Source organism: Carcharodon carcharias, chromosome 1 (genome assembly GCF_017639515.1).
Source record: "Carcharodon carcharias isolate sCarCar2 chromosome 1, sCarCar2.pri, whole genome shotgun sequence".
NCBI classification, from domain to species: domain Eukaryota; kingdom Metazoa; phylum Chordata; class Chondrichthyes; order Lamniformes; family Lamnidae; genus Carcharodon; species Carcharodon carcharias.
Genome location: NC_054467.1, coordinates 175,003,922 through 175,026,779, shown reverse-complemented (window position 1 = coordinate 175,026,779; position 22,858 = coordinate 175,003,922). Strand labels below are relative to the sequence as shown.

General features: G+C 41.5%; 1 protein-coding gene across 2 annotated transcripts in view; it reads left to right on the top strand.

Annotated features, from left to right (window-relative positions):
- Positions 1 to 3,124: 3,124 nt before the first annotated feature.
- The window catches only part of rab3c (RAB3C, member RAS oncogene family), a 275,929-nt gene continuing 256,195 nt past the window's right edge, over positions 3,125 to 22,858 (top strand). The window contains exons 1-3 of one of the 2 annotated variants that reach the window (XM_041189110.1): positions 3,125 to 3,316; positions 3,546 to 3,739; positions 14,676 to 14,903. In XM_041189110.1, coding sequence (XP_041045044.1) covers positions 3,722 to 3,739; positions 14,676 to 14,903 — 246 coding nt within the window. In that variant the 5' untranslated portion in view covers positions 3,125 to 3,316; positions 3,546 to 3,721. Of the gene's footprint in view, positions 3,317 to 3,545; positions 3,740 to 4,306; positions 4,402 to 14,675; positions 14,904 to 22,858 lie in introns of those variants that run through there. The other variant, XM_041189101.1, reaches the window with a different exon arrangement.

Genomic DNA, 22,858 nt, shown 5'->3' with positions numbered 1-22,858 from the left:
CTTATTGAATGGCAGAGCAGGCTAGACGGGCTGAATGGTCTGCTTCTGCTCCTGTTTCGTATGTTCATATTAATTAGTTGAATGAAGGAATGCTAGCTTTTATATCCTTGTTTACTGATGACATTAATTTAGGAGGCACAGTAAGTCATATGCATGGGTGCAGTAAGTTACAAAGGGACATAGACAAAGCAAGTGAATGGACAAAAAAAATGTGGTGTAATGGGGGTAACTTTGGATCTGTGAAAAATAATGTGGATATTTTCTTAATATTGAGAAGCTATGAGCTGCGGAGGGGCAGGGGGATTCTGACATCCATGTACACAAATCACTAATAGCTAATGGACTGGTATGAAATGTAATCAAAAAGGCAAATAAATGTTAGCCTCTATCTTAGGGGGATTATGATGCAAAAGTGATGCTTCAGTTGTACAAAACCTTGGTCAGGCTCTATCTGGAGTACTGTGTCCAGTGTTGGGCACTGAAACTTAGGGCAGAATTTTACAGGCCCCTGGTGCCAGATTTGCAAGTGGAGTGACTTGCAAAACTCCCAAAGTGGCATTTCTGCTATGCTCCGACCCATTCTCCCCCAACCAGTTATCAATTTTATTGGTGTGGGGGAGGGGATCAGTGGCATAGGTGGCCAATTAATGACCACTTAAGGGCCACTTCCCACCTGCCTTCAATTTTGAGGCCTGCAAGATGAGATCAGGGATGGGGATATGGGCAGCCCAGCAGGTTACCTTGCTCAGGCCTCAGTGGGAAAGCCCCCACTTTTGGTTGGGGGAAGGGATGTGCAGGGGGAGAGTGGCTCTCTCACTAGTCTCATTGGCACCCTCCTGCACTCCCCCCACCCCACCACTGCTAGCCCTAGTGCGCCCTCTCCCCTAGCCTCTCCATCAACACCCCTCCCTCCAATCTCCCCAGTTTCCCCTCCCATCCCCACACTTACCTCTATTCGGGCTCTGGGACTTAGAATCTGGGAGTTGCTTGTCATTCCAGCAATGTCCACCACTCCTAGTGATGCTAGTGAGACTATAGAGTTGTCAGCCAATTAGATTAGCCAGCAGTTCTTGAGGTGCGACTTCCTCCCTAGTGAGGGGCAGAAGACCCACATCTAACCATTTAATGCTAAATGGCTGCAGAGAAGCTGGAATCAGCAGGGATATGTTCCCTGCTGACTCTTCTGGTGGTGGAGCAGGAAACTCTGCCACCTGATAAATTCTGCCCTTAGGAAACATGTATTGGCTTTGAAAGGAGTACTTGTCAGAATAATTTCAGGCCTTAAAGAGTTCAATTTTAAGGTTTTGATTATAGGTTACGTAAATTTGGTGTGTATTTCTTCGAGTTTGGGAAAGAGACAATCTAATCACGGTGTTTAGAATGAGCAAGGTATTATATAGGGTAGATCAATAAATTATTTCCTCTGGTTGGGCAATTCAGGTCAAGAGGTCATAACCTTTAAATTGGAGTGAAATTGGGAAGTGCTTTTTGACACACAGGGTCTGGAAATGTGGAACTGACTCCCCAAGAAGTTATGGATGCTGTGAAAATTAAAATGCTCAAGATCGAAACAGATTTGTGTTCTACAATGTTATCAAGGGGAATAGAGTTGAGCTATAGTTCAGCCATGAAATAATTCAGAGGCGAGGAGCTAGATTTAATCCTCCTGTTCCTTTGCCCAATTTTATACAGTTTCTCTTGTGAACAAGATCTATATTGTTGCAATGTATATTTGCTGCAGTTAGCTGCACTAAATAACCTGCCTACATTTGTAACAATGCAGGATATGGTGCCATTTTTAAAATTTATTCCTGGGATGTGGGCAGAGTTGCAAGCCTGGCACTTATTGCCCTTGTGGGCAGCCCAGCAGGTAACCCTGCTCAGGCCTCAGCAGGAAAGCCCCCACTTTTGGTTGGGGGAAGGGATATGCAGGGGGAGAGTGGCTCTCTCACTAGTCTCATTGGTACCCTCCTGCACTTCCCCATCCCTATTTGCTACTTCAGAGGGCAACAAGAGTCAACCACATTGGTGCAGGACTGGAATTAATATAGGCCTGACCAGTTAGGGAGAACAGGTTTCCTTCCCGAAAGGACTGAACGTTAGTTAATCCATTAGATTTTTTTAACAACAACCCAGCAGCTTCATGATCAAGTTTTACTGCCTTCTAAACCACATTCAACTTCTCAAAGTGTCTTGGTGGGTTTATGAACTATGTGACCTCTGGTTTGCTGGTCTAGAGACAATCATTACAAAACGGTATCCAGTTCAGGACGATTAGACCGTTCATATACTTAACATGGAAAGCACGGGGACCTATAATGATTATTACTTGAAATCAGCTAAGTGAAGAATGGTGATCATTCGGTGTTTAATGTGGCTGTTTGGTCAGTCTCAAGTACTATCAGGCACGCTGTGCATATTTGCATTTAGTTGCCATAGCAAATCAGAATTTGACTTTGGTTTCGAACTGCAAACAGCTTTGTGTGATTGTTTAAACAATCCGCCGACCTAATTTCCTTCCTAACCACGCTGAAGTTAATCGAAAACTAATATAAAAACAGGGAATAGATTGCTATTTTTTAATCCAGATATATAATGAACTGAAAAGTTTAACCCGGTCGCCTTGCTGATCATTGCTTGTCGTTGTTCACTGTTTTATTGGATGAGGTCCTTTGACAAGTAATCGTTTGACATCCATCGCTGGCTGCGGTTTATTCTCTGTTGCGCAATTTCTCGCTGCAATTCATCTTGCCAGAGCTGACCAGCCGATCGTATCCCTATCTGACCATGCTTCCTACAATACACCTTCCAGCTACTTACTCATTGCAACATTTGAGGATTTAAAAAAAAAAATTACACCACAGTAATTAAACATGCATAGTGAAAATACATCTTATTTGATAAAGGTAATAAAATGTCACGAATTAAGAGTTCAGTATGCCTTTTACCGCTCAGACTGATAAACCAAGCATATAAAGAAATGACTAATTCTAGAAGCAAATCATTACAGTAGCAAATAAGGAAACTTCAGTTACCAGTGACAAATATTACTTGCGTGAGCTAACATTCGTGAATATTGTTTTTCATATGAGCTGGAAGACACTTGCATCCTTATGAATCACACAAGAATGACTGGCGTATAGATGTCTCCCATCCATTGATTAGTTCGGATTCTTAAAGCTTTGCCCCATGAGTGATTGACGATCGCACAGGTTGTCCCGCCCCGACCAGCCCAAACAGCATCCGAGTTTTCCAATGGACACAAAAGCTTGTGGTTAATCAAAGATCTGCAGTTATTAATAGCACACACACAAAGGTAAGATAACTCAGGAGAAATGGCAATCGGTTTGATGTATATGACAGCTCTTAAGTTTTGACCATACCAAGAAAATTTCTGTAAGAGACCTTTCCGTAATCTCTATTGTAGTAAAGAATCTCCCTCTCTCTATGACTAGAACGGATGTGAATAGTCGATAGATGTGTGTTATCCGTAGCAGCAGGATGACAGGCGGATCCTGAGTTTCCGTTTGCTTTCTCCTCTGTAGTTAAAGGTTGCTGGCAGATCGAGGGTTCCTACACACGGAAGCAGCAACTGAGGAGTGAAATGTGAATCTGAGGACAAATCTCGCTGCAAATTGCCAACTAAAGACGATAGCACCAGCGTTTTACCTTTCTTGATCAGCACAACACCTTATTCACACTTCTGAACTTGCGGGAATAAATGGAGCTTTATGGAAAGGTAATGCATTTTACAATCCTTACAGGCTTCCTCATTAGAGGCCGAATTTCCGTGATCTCAGAAAGGGCTGTGGTCTTGTGGGTTCCAGATCTGATGCCATGAAACCAGCCACTGCAAAGTCTTTAAATAGACACTAACAATCAGCTTTCTCCTTATGTGTGCTCTTGGGATATTTGTCATTGTTAATTTATATTTGTTTCAACATAACTCTGCAAGGATGCAGATACATTTTAAAAAGTATAAAATGACTTAAGTAACATATGACATATGTTATGACATGGCATGACAAATCACAAGTTTTAGTTCAGGTTTGTAAAATTTGCAAAATTTCCTGACTGTCGGTTCCAAATACCCATCCAAGCGCCGTTGCTTCCAGCCTTGTCCCTGCCAACTCCAAGCGCTGTCGCTCCGGGGATGTCGGGAGTTGTAGTCCAATAGAGCCTGCCGCTCTCTCCCATTGTGCTGAGTCGGGCCCGAGCCAATATAACTACAGATTCCAGAGTGCACAGCGCGGCTGGCACATGCGCAGCGGGGTGTCGGTGTTAAAACAAAAGTGGGTGACAGAGGGAGGCAAGCGGTTCGTTCCGCTCGGCTTTCTCCATCGCCTCAGAGAGAGGGATCACCAGCGCTCTGGCAGCATGAGACACGAGGCACCAATGCAGGTCTGTATAGCCTTTCATATCGTACAATAGCAATTCAACACATAGCCCGAATGAGACTTTTTTTATCAAGTTGATTGCTTTCTCATGCTTGTCAATGAATATAGGATTTTTTTTGCATTATTACAATAACTTGCATCGCTACACAATGCAGGGTGCATAATTAGAAAGATTCTTTTAAATAAACCGTTCAATTTTACAGTTCTTTTTATGGTCAGCTGGAATTGAATTTTCAGTACTGAGAATTTCAAAATTATGAATTTAATTGAATGTGTTCAATTTAAAAATGTATTTTCAATTATGAATTTTGTTTAACCAGTTTTCTCTCGAAACCAGTGTATTTATTCATCACAGTTTTTGTTCCTCCATTGACGGGTGATCAATATCTTCCAGCTTTTAAGGGCTGTTCATGTTAAGGGAAAGGACTTAAATGTAGATGAAATTGTGATGACAGATGTATTTATTTATCAGGATTACATCCTTCATTTGTACTGCTTCATTACTCTTTGGACGCACCGTCTCTCATACACATCCCTGGCATCTTGTATTTATTTTAGGTGGCAGAGTCATGTACTAAGATGTCTGGGCTGCAGTGTAGAGTAGGGAGTCCATCCATCTGACTTGAACATGCCGACTTTTTCATTCAAGGGGATTACCTTTAAGGAGATCGTTGGACGGTTCTAAGTGAGGGATATTTTGCGCGTTTAAAACATACACACATTTTGCGGACAAACTAGGGTTTAAAATGATTCCCAAGACGTTTTTCACGTTTGCCTTTGCACAGTAAAATAAGAAATTGTCTATACATTTTGTCCATTCATAATTCATAATACAGTCCATACCATTTGAAATAAAGTCTTAACAACAGTATAATATATTTTATTTTGGTATTTCAATCTAGCTTCAATACAGAATTGTTGTGTTTATTGTGAAATATATCTTCTGGAGTAAGTACTGGATTTTTAAAAATATACCATTGATAATTGAAATGATTAAAACCATTTCTCAAGATCAGATAATATTTTTAAACAAAATTTGAAAAGTTGTTTTTGTTGGAATGGTACACATTATAAACATCTGTGCTCGTAAGTAATAATATAGTTAGATGGTGTACTTAGCATTGTATATGCTCAAATTGTCAGGAACAAGGGGATTGGAGGTATAGAATTGTTTATTACGCCATCATATTTGCAACTTTGTAGAGATTTTCTGATTCCTGTCTTTTAAACAGTTTTTATATTAGGTAACTAGGGATGGTAGTTAGCATCCCAGGAGGTCCCAGTTTGGATTTGGACTATGCTGAATGAGGTGATTTCAGTTAGGTCAGCATTTGGGAGAATACAGTTGGGCTTATTGTCCCTGGGCTGTAAAGACAAAATATCAGTCAGGTTCATAGGAACAGAAGTAGGGCATTCAGCTCCTTGAGCCTTCAATTGGACCTTTTTTTAATTCATTCATAGGATGTGGGTGTTGCTGGCTAGGCCAACATTTATTGCCCATCTCTAATTACCCTTGAGAAGGTTGATGGCTGATCTATATCTTAACTCTATTTATCCATAGTAGTTTCAGATGCCTTAATATCTGAATGATTCCTCTTTCTTATTGTTGTGTAATGTCACCTACTAGAAATTGGATGCCCATAAACAAGTGAGAACAGATTTAACCTTGGCTGTAATGCAGTTCTAGGCTCATGTGAATGATTGTCTTGGGCAAGTTATTGGAGCAAGTGCCCATGGACTTAGAACTGAAAAAAACTCAGTAGCCTGAATTTCACACTCCCCTGCTGGCGGGTTTTTAGGCCGGGGTGGAGTGGGGGGAAGGAATTTGAAGGAATGGGATTCTCTCTGTGTTCCTGCCTGCCCCAACTCGTAGTGATTTTATGCTGGTGCTGGCCACCTGCCCTTCCCTGAGTTGAGGCCTTGGCCACTTAAGGGATGTTTCCCCAGCTGCCTCAATTTTTAGGCTAGGAGGATTTACTTGGCGTGAGAGAAGCCGGAAAATGAAAGTTCCCTTCTCACTTCAAACATGCCCCCACCCCCACTTAAGGTCTGGTGGCTGTTGGACCTCACTACCACCCGCTCAGCCCTCCCCGCCCATCACCCCTGGTCTCTCCCCGACAACCCAATCGCCCACTTTCCACACCCTCCTCCATCACCGCACCCGCCCCCAGACCTCCCCTACTCTCCCCACCCTGGGACCCCATAATCTTGCCTTGCCGTCCAGTCCTAGTAAGCCGACTCAGGTCTTCCTCTTCTATTCACTGCAGGGGCTAGACAGCTAATAGCTAATCAGATTGGCCAGCAGCTCTCTATGGTGGGACTTCCTCTCGCGTGAGGGGTGCAAGTCGTGCCTGGAGCCAAGTGACATTCATTCCAGCGTGAAATGGCTGCAGGGCAGGCAGGGTCCACAGGGATGTGTTCCCTGCTGACTCTTCGGTGATGGGAAGCTCCCCACCATCCAAATTATTCAGGCCAGTGCCTTTCTAAAAGAAGGAAAATGCTGTGAATTGCTGCTGCTGTAGTGTAAAATGTTAGAGCCCCTGTGAGTTACAGCTTTGTCAGCAGTTTTCATTGCTTGGTTGATTGCATTCCATTGAAAATATTTTGGTGGTTCTTATATTGAAAATCATCTAAATATGTTAAGACAGGAAAATGTTTTAGTTCCCATTGCATTGCCTATCTTTTATCACCTTCACTTTGTTGCTTCACTCTCTCTTTCTCCCATTTACATATTTTTGGCCTTTATTTCTCTAAGTTTCTTTCTGTTTTTCTCTCCAGATGGGAGTAATAGTTTATCTGGTGTGCTGGGAAAGGGAGCTGTGTAGCTCCTTCTGCTCTTTCCTCCAGTTATGCTTCATGTCATTCCTCTACCCCTCTTCATTTTCACTTTTCCCTTCCCTTCTGTTTGCCATCCTTAGTCTTTCCTTTTCCTGTCTCCCTTTCTCACTTTTCCACTGTAACCCCTCATGTGTTTCCCATAAATTCCTATCTCCTGCCGCGTCCCTAAATCCCACATCACCACCATCATCTCCTAGCTTTTTAGATTGACTATAAAAATGAGAAAGTTGTGCTCTAGTTCTTCAAGACCTTGGTCTAACCCTATCCAAAATACTGCAGTCAGTTTTGGGTGCCCACCTGAGGAAAGATATTGAAAGGAGTGCAGTGCAGATTCACCAGAATGATATTGGATGTTGAAAGGTTAAATGATGAGGACAGGTTGTTTAAACATGCCTTGTATTCCCTTGCTTGAAAGCTTGAGGGATGGTCAAGATGCAGTCTTTAAAATGATAATGGGATTTGACAGGGTAGATACAGAGGAATTACCTCCCTTGATAGCTGAATCCGGAACAATGTGTTTTCAACTTACACTTAGAACAAGGCCATTTAAAAATGAAATCAATGTGCAGTTTTTCACACAAGTGTTGGTGGAATTTTGGAACTCTTCCCCAAAAGACTGCAGATGCTGGGTCCATTAAATTTTTCAATACTGTGATCGATGGGTTAGGGAGGGGTATCAAGGCAATGGCAAAATGGCAAATCAAGTTAAGGTGCTTATCAGCCATGATCCAGTCATATGGCAGAAAATGCTCTAGTTCCTATCCTATTTCTATAAGTGCTCTGCCTTCCTCTTTCCCCTGGCCATACTGCTTATTCTTTGTTGCTTTCTCAGCACTGAACTGGGAAAATGACAGATTTTTTCAAAATGTTCATTGTGCATATGTGTGAATTTGCTGACTGTGGTTGGCACATAAATTATGAGTGCTGTGATGTGTCAGTTTCCAGTTCAGTGCTATCCACTTATACTTCACCTTGTACATCTTCTTTTCCCCTATCATTTCTGTCTGGTCCCTTTCTCCCTTCTCTTTTCTATTCCCCTTCCTTATTCTACTTCAGCAACATTTCCCCCCTCTGCCCCAACCTGCTTTACACCCAAAAATCTTTGTTCCCACTACAGCATCCTGAACCCCCACCATCTCATCTTTTCTCTCCCTTTCATCCTTCCCCTTCAACTTGGTGTCACTTCCTCTATCCTTAATTCCCTATCCCTATTCCTCTATAACCGTCACCTCAAATGTTTTAATAAGAAAACGAAGCCTAGAGAAGTTTAAAATACCTACAAAATGTAAATAATGTATGCCCCTACTGTTAGCAATGGACCTGGACCATGGCACTTGGTGAAGCAACCATCTATCATAAGAAGGACTGAAAGGTAAGCATAATATTCGGAATGCATTTCTTTAAGTTCAAATGGGTCATAAGTACCAACAAAGGTCCTTGTTTGTGTTGCTACTTGTTCAGGTGAATGATTTGTTTTCTTTCAAAGATTATGTAGAAACTGTACTCATATTCTTTAGCAGTTAACCTGATTTTTTTTGGTCATTGCCCAAATAACAGTTTTCAGCTTTAAATAGTACAGTTGAATATCGTAATGCATTTATATTCATGCTATGTTAATCAGTTGTGACATATACTAAATTAGCCTTTGTTATTTTTCAGGACAGCACTGTGCTGTCCTGCTCAGTTAATATGGGTTTAGAGTGAGGAAATGTTCAGCTTGTGACAATTTTGAGGGTGCACTGATTGGAACAGCAATCTCTGTGTGCAGTTAAATCAGCAGTTTCTAATGACCCTTATTTCAGCTAGCTGTATTATCATTCACTAATATATACTGGAGAAATTTCAGTGCTGCATTTAATGTATAAACATGTTGTGATCATTAATTTCCTGAATGTACTTTGTATTAATGTTTGGTAATTCTATTCCAGATGCTTTTCTTGAATTTGAGTCATTTTCAAATACTTATCAAATTCCCTTTTGAAAGCTATTATTGCAAAACAGCTTCCATGACCTTTTCAGGCACTTCATTCCATTCATAGCAACTCATTGCATAAAAAAACTCTCCTCATCTCCCACTGACTCTTTTGCCATTTATCTTAAGTCTGTGTCCTTTGGTTACTGATCCTTTTGCCAGTGGAAATGTCTATCAAATGCCTAAATTATTTGGTACACCACTTTTAAATTTCCTCTTAACCTTCTAATGGCTAAGGACAGCAGTCCAATTTCTCTGATAGACTCCATATAACTAATGTTCCTCACCTTTGGTAACATTCTCGTCCATATCCTCTGCACCTTCTCCAAAGCTATACAAGTGATTAGCCCGGTTAAACAACAAGTACGCATACCAAAACCTTTATCTGGTAGCTTAAGCAGATATGCTATGTACAGCTCTATGATGTGTTTTATCACTATTATTAAAATAAAGTATTTTAATGTTTAAATATTTAATATTTTAGAGATGATAATTTGGGTCGAAGTTAACAGTCAGTTGGGCAAGTGTAGATTAATTAAGGATTTGTTGAAGGCAAAACATGTTTAGCTAACTTGATTGAGTTTTTCAGTGAGGTAATGGAAAAGGTTGATGTGTGGACTTCCAAAACGTATTTGATAGTGTTACATAATAGACTTGCCAACTAAAGCCCAATTAAGGAATAAAGTGGACATTGGCAGCATGGATAGGAAGCTGCTTGAGTGACAGGAAACAGAGAGTAATGGTGAATGGCTGTTTCTCGGACTGGAGGGAATATTCAGTGCTGGTCTCTAAGGGTCAGTGCAAGAACCACTGATTTTCTTGATTTATATTTATGAATGGATGTATAGGCACAATTTCAAAATTCACGCTTGGAGGTATGGTGAACTGTGAGGAGGATAGTGATAGACTCCAAAAGGACGTGGACAGAGTGGTGGAATGGGCAGACAATGGCAGCTGAAATTTAACACACACATACATTTTTGTCAGGAAGAATGAAGAGAGGCAATCTAAGCTTAAACAATTACCATTCTAAAGGGATTGCAGGAACAGAGACATGGGGGGTATATGTCCACAAATCATTGAAGGTGGTAGGGCAGTTTGAGAAGGTGGTTAAAAGGGCATATGGGCCCTGGGGTTTATAAATAGAGGCATAGAAAACAAAAGCAAGGAAGTTGTGATGAATGTAAAACACTGTTTTGGCCTCAATTGTAGTATTATGTGCAGTTCTGGGCACTGCATTTTGGAACGAAAGTGAAGGCTTTAGAGAGGATGCAGAAAATAATTTTCCAGTATGGTTCCAGGGACAAGACACTACAGTTGCAGAGATAGACTGGAGAAGCTGGGATTGTTCTCCTTAGAAAAATGAAGGTTGAGAGGAGATTGGATAGAGATGTTCAAAACCATGGGCAGAATTTTGCGGGCTCTGCAGGGTTGGGCAGTTAGGGCCGTACTGCGATTTCACGCTGGCAGGCCAATTTAAGTCCTGCCTAGTGTGAAACGTGAGCGGCAGCACTCAGCACTGCCTGTGCAGGCAGGGAAGGGCGAACTGTGCCCAAGTGAACGCTAGAAAATCTCCCTGAGGCACAGAGCTGCCTCAGAGAGATGAACAATTTTCAAAAAAATAAAGATTTTAAAAATGCTATAAAACAAGTTCCTTCATGTGACTGTCACGTGAGCAGGGACATGTAATAAATGAGATGTAAAATTTTTTATTTTATTTTTATTTGCTGTTGGAAACCTCATCCCAACCGTGGATGGGGTTTCCTAAATGTGCAAAGATCGCTTGGCCTTTTTGCCTGCCTGCCAATTATAAGGTTGCGTCTCTCTGTTTTGGTCAGGTTGCACTGCTGCATCTATTCACAGGTGCTCTCCCATTACTGAACAATATGGGGGGGTTTAACCTGCTCCGTCTCTGACCTGGGCTGGTTCACTACTCTTTAGTACACCTGATGATGGCCGGTTCCCTGAGGAGCACCATGCGGACACTGATCTTAGTGCAGACAGCCGATCAGCACAGACGACAATGGCCCAGAGCTCCTGACCTCAAGCAATCCGTAAACCTCAGCCTCCCAACAGCGGGATTACAGTGTGCGCCACAGCACCCGACAAAATGCTCACCTCTTTGTTGGGTTAATTTAAAATCCCGCATTAGGAATTCAATAGAGGCCCTGCTGAGATTTGAATCCAGTATTGTACTGAAGTAGAGGGTCGCTTGCAGCTACAAAAGCCAAGCTCTTAAAGCTTGAGCCCTCTTTTCAGGGCAGGTGTTTTGGAGCAAAGACTAGCCTCCCCATCAGGGAGGCTTGAGAAGCAGGGCTACTAACCACTATACTAGTGAGGAGAGGCCTAGGAATAAAGAGGGTTTACTTTGAGCCAGAATTGAACCAGCAACCTAAGGCTGCCAATTTTACAGTTGTCTTCAGGCCTCCGCTCTACCAGCCGTAAGGTTGCAAGGGCAGAGAAAAATTTAAGTTAATAACCTTTTAAATGGCCTTAATAGGTCTTTTAATTGTCAGCGGGCACACTGCCAATTCCCGCATGTGCCTGCCGACCACAATATCGCGTGACTGCGCATTGAAGTCGGGATGCTCGCCCAACGTCAATGCCTATCATTTTACGGTCGAGCGGTTGGTCACGCACCCGCCCGCTGAGGTAAAAATTCTGCCCCATGAGAGCTCTAGATGGTGTAGATAGGGAAAACTGTTCCCATTGGCACAAGAGTTGACAACTAGAGGACACAGATGCAAAGCGATTAGCCAAAAGCAAAATACTGCGGATGCTGGAAATCTGAAACAAAAATAAAGATAGCTGGAGAAACTCAGCAGGTCTGACAGCATCTGCAGAGAGGAATACAGTTAATGTTTAATATTTTTATTTTTGTAGCAAATTAGCCAAAGCTGACATGAGGAAAATCTTTTTTACACAGCGAGTGGCTATGATCTTGAATGCACTACCTGAAAGGGTGGTGGAGGCAGATTCAACTGTGGCTTTCAAAAGAGAATAGGGCAAGCACCTAAATGGAAAAAGATTTGTAGGGCCATAGGGAAAAGGAAGGGAAATGGACTAGCCAAATTGCTCTTGCAGAGACGTGGCATAGGGTCAATGGGCAAAATGGCATCTTAAATGTAACCATTTTAGGATTCTATGATTCTAATCTAAATTCTAATAGAGAGTGGCTAAAGTGAGCGTGGGACCCTTGGAGGATGCAACTGGAGAATTGATAATGGGGAACAGGGAAATGGCAGATAATTTAAATCAATATTTTACATCAGTTTTCACGGTGGACGACACCATAAACATCCCAAAGATATCAGATAAGCAAGGAGCTAATGGGAGGAAAGATCTTGTAACAGTTTCTATCACAAGGGACAAAGTATTTGACAAACTAATGCAACTAAAGGCAGACAAGTCGCAAGGATCTGGTGGCCTACAACCAAGGGTTTTAAAGGAAATCACTGCAGAGATAGTGGAGGCATTGGCCGAAATATCCCAGAACTCATTGGATTCCGGGAGGTTCCCAGCGGATTGAAAACCACTAATGTGACGCCCCTGTTCAAGAAGGGAAGGAGACAAAAAGCAGGAAACTATAGGCCAGTCAGCCTAATATTTCATTGGGAAAATGCTAGAGTCCATTCTTAAGGAAGAAATAGCAGGACATTTAGAAAAGCTTAATACAATCAGACAGTCAACATGGTTTTGTGAAAGGGAAAGCACATTTGACAAATTTGCTGGAGTTTTTTGAGGATATAACAGGCAGAGTTGATAAAGGGGAACTGGTAGATGTAGTGTATTTGGATTTCCAGAAGGCGGTCGATAAGCTGTCACATAAAAGGTTATTGGACAAGATCGGAGCTCACGGTATTCGGGGTAATGTATTAGCATGAATTGGTTAACACACAGAAGATCAATCCTAAAGCCTCAATTATTTACTATCTATGTTAATTACTTGGAGGAGCGGTCAGACTGTAGTGTATCCAAATTTGCTGATGATACAAAAATAGGCGGGAGGGCATGTTGTGATGAAGACATAAGGAATCTCAAGGGGATAAAGATAGATTGAGTGAGTGGGCAAAAGCTTGGCAGATGGTGTTTAATGTAGGAAAGTGTGAGGTCATGCACTTTAGTAGGAAGAATCAAAAGGCAGACTATTATTTAAATGGAGAGAGACTCCAAAAAAGTGCTGCACAGAGGAATCTGAGTGTTCATGTGCATGAAACACAAAATGTTAGCATGTAGGTGCAGCAAGTAACTAAGAAGGCAAATGGAATTTTGGCCTGTATTTCTAGGAGGTTGGAGTTTAAAAATAAGGAAGTCTTGTTACAACTGTACAGGTGTTGGTGAGGCTGCACCTGGAGTACTGTGTACAGCTTTGGCTCCTGTATTTAAGAAGGGATATCCTGGCATTGAAGTTCAAAAGAGGTTCACTAGGCTGATTCCTGGGATGAAGGGGTTGACTTATCAAGAACGGCTAAACAGGTTAGGTCTTTATTCATTAGACTTTAGTAGAATGAGGGGTGACCTTATTGAAATGTACAAGATTCAGAGGGGCTTGACAGGGTAGATGTTGAGAAGATGTTTCCACTAGTGGGGAAATCTCAAACTAGAGGACATAGTTACAGAATAAGGGGATACTCATTTAAAACTGAAATGTAAAAGAAATTTCTTCTCTCAGAGGGCAGTGAATGTCTGGAGTTCTCTACCCCAGAGAGTTGTGGAGCCTAGATCACTGAAAGTGTTTAAAGAGGAGGTAGATATATTTTTGAAATATTGGGTAGTTGAGGGTTATGAGGAACTGGCACGAAAGAGGAGTTGAGGCCTATGGCAGGTCAGCCATTATCTTATTGAATGTCGGGGCAGACTTGAGGGGCTGCATGGCCTACTGCTGCTCCTATTTCATATGCTCTCAATCAGTAAGTTTTTAAAATTGTAATTATTTTAATGATAGTTGTGCTATTTAGATATGAATTATCATGTTTTCAATGCAACTGGTCATGCATCCAACATTTATGGTTTTTAATAGTTTAAGAATTAGTTGATGTTTATTTCATAATTTAATATAAACTCTAGGATATAATACTCTGTATATACTGTACAACTGATAATGCCAATGACAAGATTACTGGTCTTTTTGGGATGGTGATACCAATTTATAGAAAGTTGTTTGATACACAGCAGGCTGTGAGAATGTAATTTGCTATCATTTTGCTAAATTGTTCAGGGCATAACTTTAAATTTCCCACTATGCTGTTTTGAATTAAAACACACAATTATAATCCAAACTTTTTGCTGTTTAATTGAGAACTGTATTGTTACTATGTAAAAGTATCTGTAAATTATGTTACTTGATTTCGTATACATCTTAGTTTTATTTGTAAATCTTTGATGGATTTTTTGATCAGAATGAAATATAATATACTTGCTTTGAGGTGAATAGGTGATTTGAAGGTATTCTGTAATCTGTATTCCAGATGGCATCTACACAAGATTCACGATATGGCCAGAAGGAAACAGCTGACCAGAACTTCGACTACATGTTCAAATTACTGATCATTGGCAACAGTAGTGTTGGGAAAACTTCATTTCTCTTCCGCTATGCTGATGATTCCTTTACATCTGCCTTTGTAAGCACTGTAGGTATTGACTTCAAAGTAAAGACAGTCTACAGAAATGAAAAACGGATCAAGTTGCAAATTTGGGTGAGTTTATATTTATGGTTTATGGATGTAGGCTACTTCGGCTATCAAAAAGGCATGTAACTCATTAAGAAGCATATTTTATAATATTGCTCAGAATTTCTGTACATCAGTTGAGTCATTTCTAATCTAAAATTGGGAGGATGCATGAGTAAAGTGTTCATGATGTATTAATAGTTGAGGCTCTTTTCCTTTATGGGTAACTAAATTGAGTAGATCTATTTCGCTGTTGAAAGGAGAGGCACCTATTGTTTTTTCTCCTCCCACCCTTACTTCACTTTGAACTAGTGAATGAAATCCTGAGTGGTAATAATCCTCTGTATCTAACTTGATGTCCTGAGGATTTAGCATAATATGTTTCCTGTGGTGAAGAGCATTGACTAAAACCAGTTTGAAGAAATAAACAGAAAGTCTGACATGTAATGCATTTAAAATAGGAAAGAAAATCAAAAGGCAATTTTCTTTCAAAAATGGAGTGATAATTAGTTTTCTTCAAGTCATCTTTCAATTTTTGTTAGTTACATAGGCATTTATTAAGTTCTGTCAAAACTTGAAGGCTATCTTTAATTATGTTACAGTGCCCAGCTTTAGCCTCATATCTTTTTCTTTAACCTGTACTCAGCGAAAATCCTTTAGGAAGTGATATACAGGTAAATCAGTCGCAACGTGCAGTTTAATGATCTGAGCAGCATATTTTATCACAGTTGATGTTTGTTTCCTGTTTGGACAAAATTAGCATTGAGAAAGAGGCTAAGCCGGGTACACTCTCATCTGTATCTTACAGTCTAAAGTGAAATTACTTGTTCTTAATAAAAGCAAGATTATGATGCTTAAGCACAAAAAATGAAATTAAGGGATGCATTCCTAAAGGGGGAATCATCTTATATTTCGAGAAACAGAACAGGCTGAATACTACTGGGGTTGGTGGGGTTTGGGGGGGGGGTGGTGGGGGGTGCGGGTGATAGTGGGGGTGGCAGGGATGGATGGCTTGTCCACGCTGGCCCATCCCACAGCTATAATGCCCCCGAGAGCTGCCAGCCAATCAGATTGGCTGGCAGCTCCATCAGCCCAGTTAGCGGGCACTTCTGGGACAGCAAAAGTGGGAGGAAGAAGGTCAGGGATCCCTGGAAACAGGTAAGTCTGGGGTCCTGGGTAGGGAGATTTTGGGCAAGTCAGAGTGGTGGTGGTGGTTGGGGGCAGGGGGGTGGGGGGGGGGTGGCGGGGAAGTGGTTGGTTTAAGGCTGCGGGCGGGTAGGAAGAAATGGAGTGCTATATCTTAGGGGGGCTGCCACCACCAACCCCACACCGCCCCCCCCAACCCCAGACTGGCAAAGGGCAGCTGCCGAGGGGAAAGAAGCCCCTTTTCTTACCACACTTTGAGGAGATTATTTAAAATATCGGGCTGCCCACTCCTGCCTGACTGCCCACACCATACATTTTATGGTGTGGGCAGTGTGTTATCAGGGGCAATTGGCTTGATGTTGATGTCAAGCCTATTGACCCTTGATTGTCTTATTTCAATATGGCAGACGGGCTGCTGATTTTGGCCTCCTCCACCCCCCATATTATGGGTGTGAGCTCAGGGGTGGGTGGGAAGGCAGTGGGGTGGGCACTTTCCCTATTTCACATGCCCCACCTCCCCAAAACACACCTAGCGGAGTCGCGTAAAATGCAGCCCACTGATTATTTAATGCATAATAATTACTGATGAGGAGCAAAATAAAGTCTCCAGTTTTGTGTGTGATTGAGAGAAAGAAAGAGAGAATTTTGCTGACATGGCAGACCATGATTTGAAAAAATGACATAAAACTGTTTTAGCATTGTGAAGGAATATGAACAGCTTTTTCATTAAATCTAGAAACTTAGGTACAATTTAAATGTTTAGCAGCAATGAGAAAAGTATCTGCTCATAAAGCCCCGTGTCTGCACAGTGTCAATCTTCAGATGACGCCAATGGATAATTTTGTTATAAAAGCACAACGACTCATAGATAAGGTCATATTCCTTATTAGATCAGTTATTTGCCTCCTTTCTGTACAGAGCTGCTATTGCATACTCTATCTGCTTTTGAGAAAAATTGAATTATTATGTATCTGTTTTATTGGGCCTTACTGCCATGTGGATATTTGTAACATCAGTCAGTAACTCTGAATTTTATTTAATGTTGCTATAAGCTCAAATATAACATTATCCTGAAAATTAGGTTTGGTATTTAAAATAAAATGATTAGATGGCAGATTCATAAATATTAACTAAATCAGTCCCATTTGATTGTCAGTTTAGTCAGTATTTTATTCAATTATCCCAATGGTCACTTGTCAGAATTTCAAATTATCATTTTTAGTTACTTTTTAACTTCATGTTTTATACTGATACGCTTAATTTTTGTTGAAGTAACTGATATCCTGCAGCATATTACCTAGTGGCTCACAATGCAATGTGTTTGCAGAAAACTCCTCTCCGTTCTGTTTTAATGAACTAGATTTTGTGGTCTGTGGCAAGGTGCTCACCACTAATTTCACAGAAAGTTGCCCCCACAAATTTAGCAATTCCTGTGGGTAGGTTTGCCCCTTCCTGACAGTAGTTTAAAACTGGCACCTAGTCCAGGCAATCTCTAGGTGTGCAGCAGCATGATGCCAGCAAGCAGGATAAGCAGTGAACCACATTGAAGTATTCTCACAGACAACATGCTAGGAAGTTTAAGGAATTTGTCCTTAATGGTTATAATTGGACTGAAAAGCCGAAATATTCAAATAAATAAACTTTCAAAGCCTATTATTTTAAATATATGTTCAATTCTTTATCATATTGGGAAATTTGATATTCCACAAATATAATTTGTTTTTCAGGGTTATTGAGGGTGTTTAACTGTAATTATGAATTTAGCATGCTATAAAAAACTCTAACAACTCATTCAACAAGGTATAACTTTTTCAAGGGCTTTTGCAATGAGACTAAGTGCCAAATTTTGGCAGAATTGGGAAGACTAATGGATTTTTAAAAATAGCAGGCATGAGCCAGATGTGGAATCCTGCCCCCATTTCAAACAGATCTAATTTTTGCTGATGGGGGAAGAGGGAATGGCGAGTCGCACATTGATGGAGTAGATGTAAACACTCTTAAAAGGCAAATAAGGTCAGTTTTGGTGTCATGGCCTGATTTTTTTTAATCCCCTCTTTTTAAATGTGGAAAGAAAAATAGGCTGAAGCTGTCATTAAGATTTCAAAAAATATCTCTGCTGGATTGCTTTGATTGCCAGGTCACCTGGTGTAGGTTATAAAAAAAAGTATTTTTGCAGTTTCAATAGAGGTCTTTGTTGACATTTCCCAAAGGTTGTTATTATGTCATTATGAATGCTTGGCTCAGTTTCAAAATCTACAGTAATCTGAGTGGGGTGTTCTGAGGCTATTAAAGAGGCTATTAAAGGGTTAACTGTCTCTGATGTAGGGCATGAATAAAAATTTGTTTGTTTTATTGGAGATTTGAAATCTTTGAATGACAGTCATGAATGGGAGTATTTCCACTATCAAGAGTGTGTGGGTGAGAGCTGCATTAGATTGCTAGAAGTTTAATTTTTTCATCTCCACATGGCTCCTGAGGTCTGCCTGTGGTGGTTACTGAGTGAGTGGCTATGGAAGTGACATGGGGGATATGAGGGGCATGGTTGTGAGTGTGGGGAGGCATGAATTGGAATGGTGGTGGCATGGGGGTATGAGGGAACATGGAGGCTGGGTGGGAACATAAACTGGCATGGAGGAGCCATGGGGTGGCGTAGGGCAGAGTTGGCATGTAGGAGCTGTGGGGTGTGGATGGGGGTTGATAGTCCTATCAGCTTCTAAACAACAGGGACAAAGTCCCAGAGAATTGAAGCAAACCTTTACCAGTCTACTTCGGCCCTTGGCCACACCCGTGATCAACTAGGATCTGCTTTCAGGGTTTGGGGGCCTGACTGTATCCCATCCCCAACTCCCCAGAGGGGGGCTAAAGAGCCCTTTAAACAGAGGCATGTCTGCCGAGCCAGGAAGTTTCCCAACTCAACCTACTTGCATCGTCAACAAAAATCTGGCTCTAAGTGTAAACGTAGAATTCACATTTTGAAAGTACTGTCTAAGGAGATTTGGTGAGTTGCTGAAATGCACCTAGTAGATGGCACATGCTGCTGCCTCTTTGCATCCGTGGTGGACCAAGTGATTGTTTAAGGTGGTGAATGGGGTGCTGATCAAGCGGGCTGCTTTGTCCTGAATGGTGTCGAGCTTCTCAAGTGTTGTTGGAGCTGCACTCATTCAGTAAAATTGAGAGTATTCCATCACTCTCCTGACTTGTCCCTTTGAGATGGCGGACAGGCTTTGGGGAATCAGGGGGTGAGTTACTCTCCACACTAGCATTTTTATTGCCTATCCCTAATTTCTGTTGAGAAGGTGCTGTTAGGGAGGGAATTCTAAGATTTTGACCCAACATGGCTAGTCTTGACGTTTCGAGTCCTCATGACCCTTCGACAGAACTTGCGTTCGAGTCCAAGAAAGAGTTGAAATATTTCAACTCTTTCTTGGACTCGAACGCAAGTTCTGTCGAAGGGTCATGAGGACTCGAAACGTCAACTCTTTTCTTCTCCGCCGATGCTGCCAGACCTGCTGAGTTTTTCCAGGTAATTCTGTTTTTGTTTTGGATTTCCAGCATCCGCAGTTTTTTTGTTTTTATGGCTAGTCTTGTTCAGTTTCTGATCAATGGTAACTGCTAGGATGTTGAGAATGGGGGATTCAGCAATGGTAATGCTATTGAATGTTCAGGGGAGGTGGTTAGATTCTCTGGAGGGACCCCAATAGCAAACCCCATGGAGGAGTGTAGAATCACTGACAGCAACTTCTCAATCTCCATGTTACTCTGCGCATGTGAGGATTGCCAAAGTTGCTGTTGAGTTCAATGGTGTAATGACTGTAAATGCTGACAGTTTTGCCATCATTTTGCAAAACCCACACCAGCATATTCAAATTAACTGGGCTGACAAATGCAATGAATGGCATATGAAGGCACATGAAGAAGTGTTACAAGTATTGCTGAGACCAGTTTTCATCCCTTTAATGTTATAGTGCTGCAAGTAGAGTAAAATAGAAAGATCTGTAAATCCCTGTTAATTTAAGATTTTCTTGCCCAGTAAAACTATTGTGTTAATAGAAATTAATTTAGTGGAATGTTGTCTCATTTATCAGTTTGAATTCACTTCTCAGTTATTGCCTTAAATTATATTATTATTCTGCTAAACAAATATGCATGTTATTTAGCAGAAGTAAATTGGAGAAGGTGAGCTGAATTTATAGTATTAATTCATTCAACATTTAGGATTTTGCAAACATTTAGAAAAGTCAATTCAGAAAATAGCACATAATACAACTAAAGTAAAGGTTGTCCCCCCCATCCAAATGGAAAGCCACCTAATTTTGTGAAATGAAATTCTTTCATGCTGTTTGTGTGTAGCTGTTTTGAAACTGTGACTTGAAGTTAATTTTCACAATAATGATGTGCCCTTTTAAGTAAAAAGTTCTTGATGGTTCTAAATATGGGTCTTTGCTGCCTGTGATGGATTTAAAATTGTCTTCACTTTGGTGCTTCATGTTTGGATTCTGTATATAAATTTGTTTTCTGATTGTCATTATGCATTTCAGGGAACTCTCACATTCTTCATGTTTAACATCAATGTAAAGCTTAAACTTCAGTACACTGGTGCTAATCTTGAAGTGTAAAGTTGGTGCTGAGGCTTGAACTGATTCACAAGTGAAATTAAGTGAGAGGAGTTTCAATCAGCCTGCTTCCAGTGTCAGATTGTGCCCTTTTCTGAATTCAGGCTACATTTACACTGTAATTAGAATATCAGTGTGAGGTCAGATCCCTTTGGACCAGCATTACAGTTCAAGCATGACTAGGGAATGAGCTGAATTATATTGTTTGTTAATAAATGACAACAACACTCATGTGAATCATAGCTTTAGTCAAAACAATTTGATACATTCAGTGTTCTTTTGCGATCACTGACCTGTGTCTTTTATTGTCCCAGTCAAGTACAATTGATTTAATAGTGCGGATGCTGGAAATCCAAAACAAAAACAGAATTACCTGGAAAAACTCAGCAGGTCTGGCAGCATCGGCGGAGAAGAAAAGAGTTGACGGTTCGAGTCCTCATGACCCTTCGACAGAACTTGAGTTCGAGTCCAGGAAAGAGCTGAAATATAAGCTGGTTTAAGGTGTGTGTGTGGGGGGCGGAGAGATAGAGAGACAGAGAGGTGGAGGGGTGGGGGGGGGTGGTTGTAGGGACAAACAAGCAGTGATAGAAGCAGATCATCAAAAGATGTCAACGACAATAGTACAATAGAACACATAGGTGTTAAAGTTAAAGTTGGTGATATTATCTAAACGAATGTGCTAATTAAGAATGGATGGTAGGGCACTCAAGGTATAGCTCTAGTGGGGTTTTTTTTTATAATGGAAATAAGTGGGAAAAGGAAAATCTTTATAATTGGAAAAAAAAGGAAGGGGGAAACAGAAAGGGGGTGGGGATGGGGGAGGGAGCTCACGACCTAAAGTTGTTGAAATAGGTGGGAAAAGGAAAATCTTTATAATTTATTGGGAAAAAAAAGGAAGGGGGAAACAGAAAGGGGGTGGGGATGGGATCACCCCACCAGCCTCCGCATTCAAAGGATCATCCTCCGCCATTTCCGCCAACTCCAGCATGATGCCACCACCAAACACATCTTCCCTTCACCCCCCTTATCGGCATTCCGTAGGGATCGCTCCCTCCGGGACACCCTGGTCCACTCCTTCATCACCCCCTACTCCTCAACCCCCTCCTTTGGCACAACCCCATGCCCACGCAAAAGATGCAACACCTGCCCCTTTACTTCCTCTCTCCTCACCGTCCAAGGACCCAAACACTCCTTTCAAGTGAAGCAGCATTTCACTTGCATTTCCCCCAACTTAAAAACAAAAAAACTGCGGATGCTGGAAATCCAAAACAAAAACAGAATTACCTGGAAAAACTCAGCAGGTCTGGCAGCATCGGCGGAGAAGAAAAGAGTTGACGTTTCGAGTCCTCATGACCCTTCGACAGAACTTGAGTACCCCCAACTTAGTCTACTGCATTCGTTGCTCCCAATGTGGTCCCCTCTACATTGGAGAGACCAAACGTAAACTGGGCGACCGCTTTGCAGAACACCTGCGGTCTGTCCGCAAGAATGACCCAAACCTCCCTGTCGCTTGCCATTTTAACACTCCACCCTGCTCTCTTGCCCACGTGCCTGTCCTTGGCTTGCTGCATTGTTCCAGTGAAGCCCAACACAAACTGGAGGAACAACACCTCATCTTCCGACTAGGGACTTTACAGCCTTCCGGACTGAATATTGAATTCAATAACTTTAGGTCGTGAGCTCCCTCCCCCATCCCCACCCCCTTTCTGTTTCCCCCTTCCTTTTTTTTTCCAATAAATTATAAAGATTTTCCTTTTCCCACCTATTTCCATTATAAAAAACCCCCCACTAGAGCTATACCTTGAGTGCCCTACCATCCATTCTTAATTAGCACATTCGTTTAGATAATATCACCAACTTTAACTTTAACACCTATGTGTCCTATTGTACTATTGTCGTTGACATCTTTTGATGATCTGCTTCTATCACTGCTTGTTTGTCCCTACAACCACACCCCCCCCCCCACCTCTCTGTCTCTCTATCTCTCCGCCCCCCACACACACACCTTAAACCAGCTTATATTTCAGCTCTTTCCTGGACTCGAACTCAAGTTCTGTCGAAGGGTCATGAGGACTCGAAACGTCAACTCTTCTTCTCCGCCGATGCTGCCAGACCTGCTGAGTTTTTCCAGGTAATTCTGTTTTTGTTATTGATTTAATAGTGTTGGCAGCTAAAAACCAGAGTACTGATAAAACAGAAATAGCCTAAATTACACCAAACATC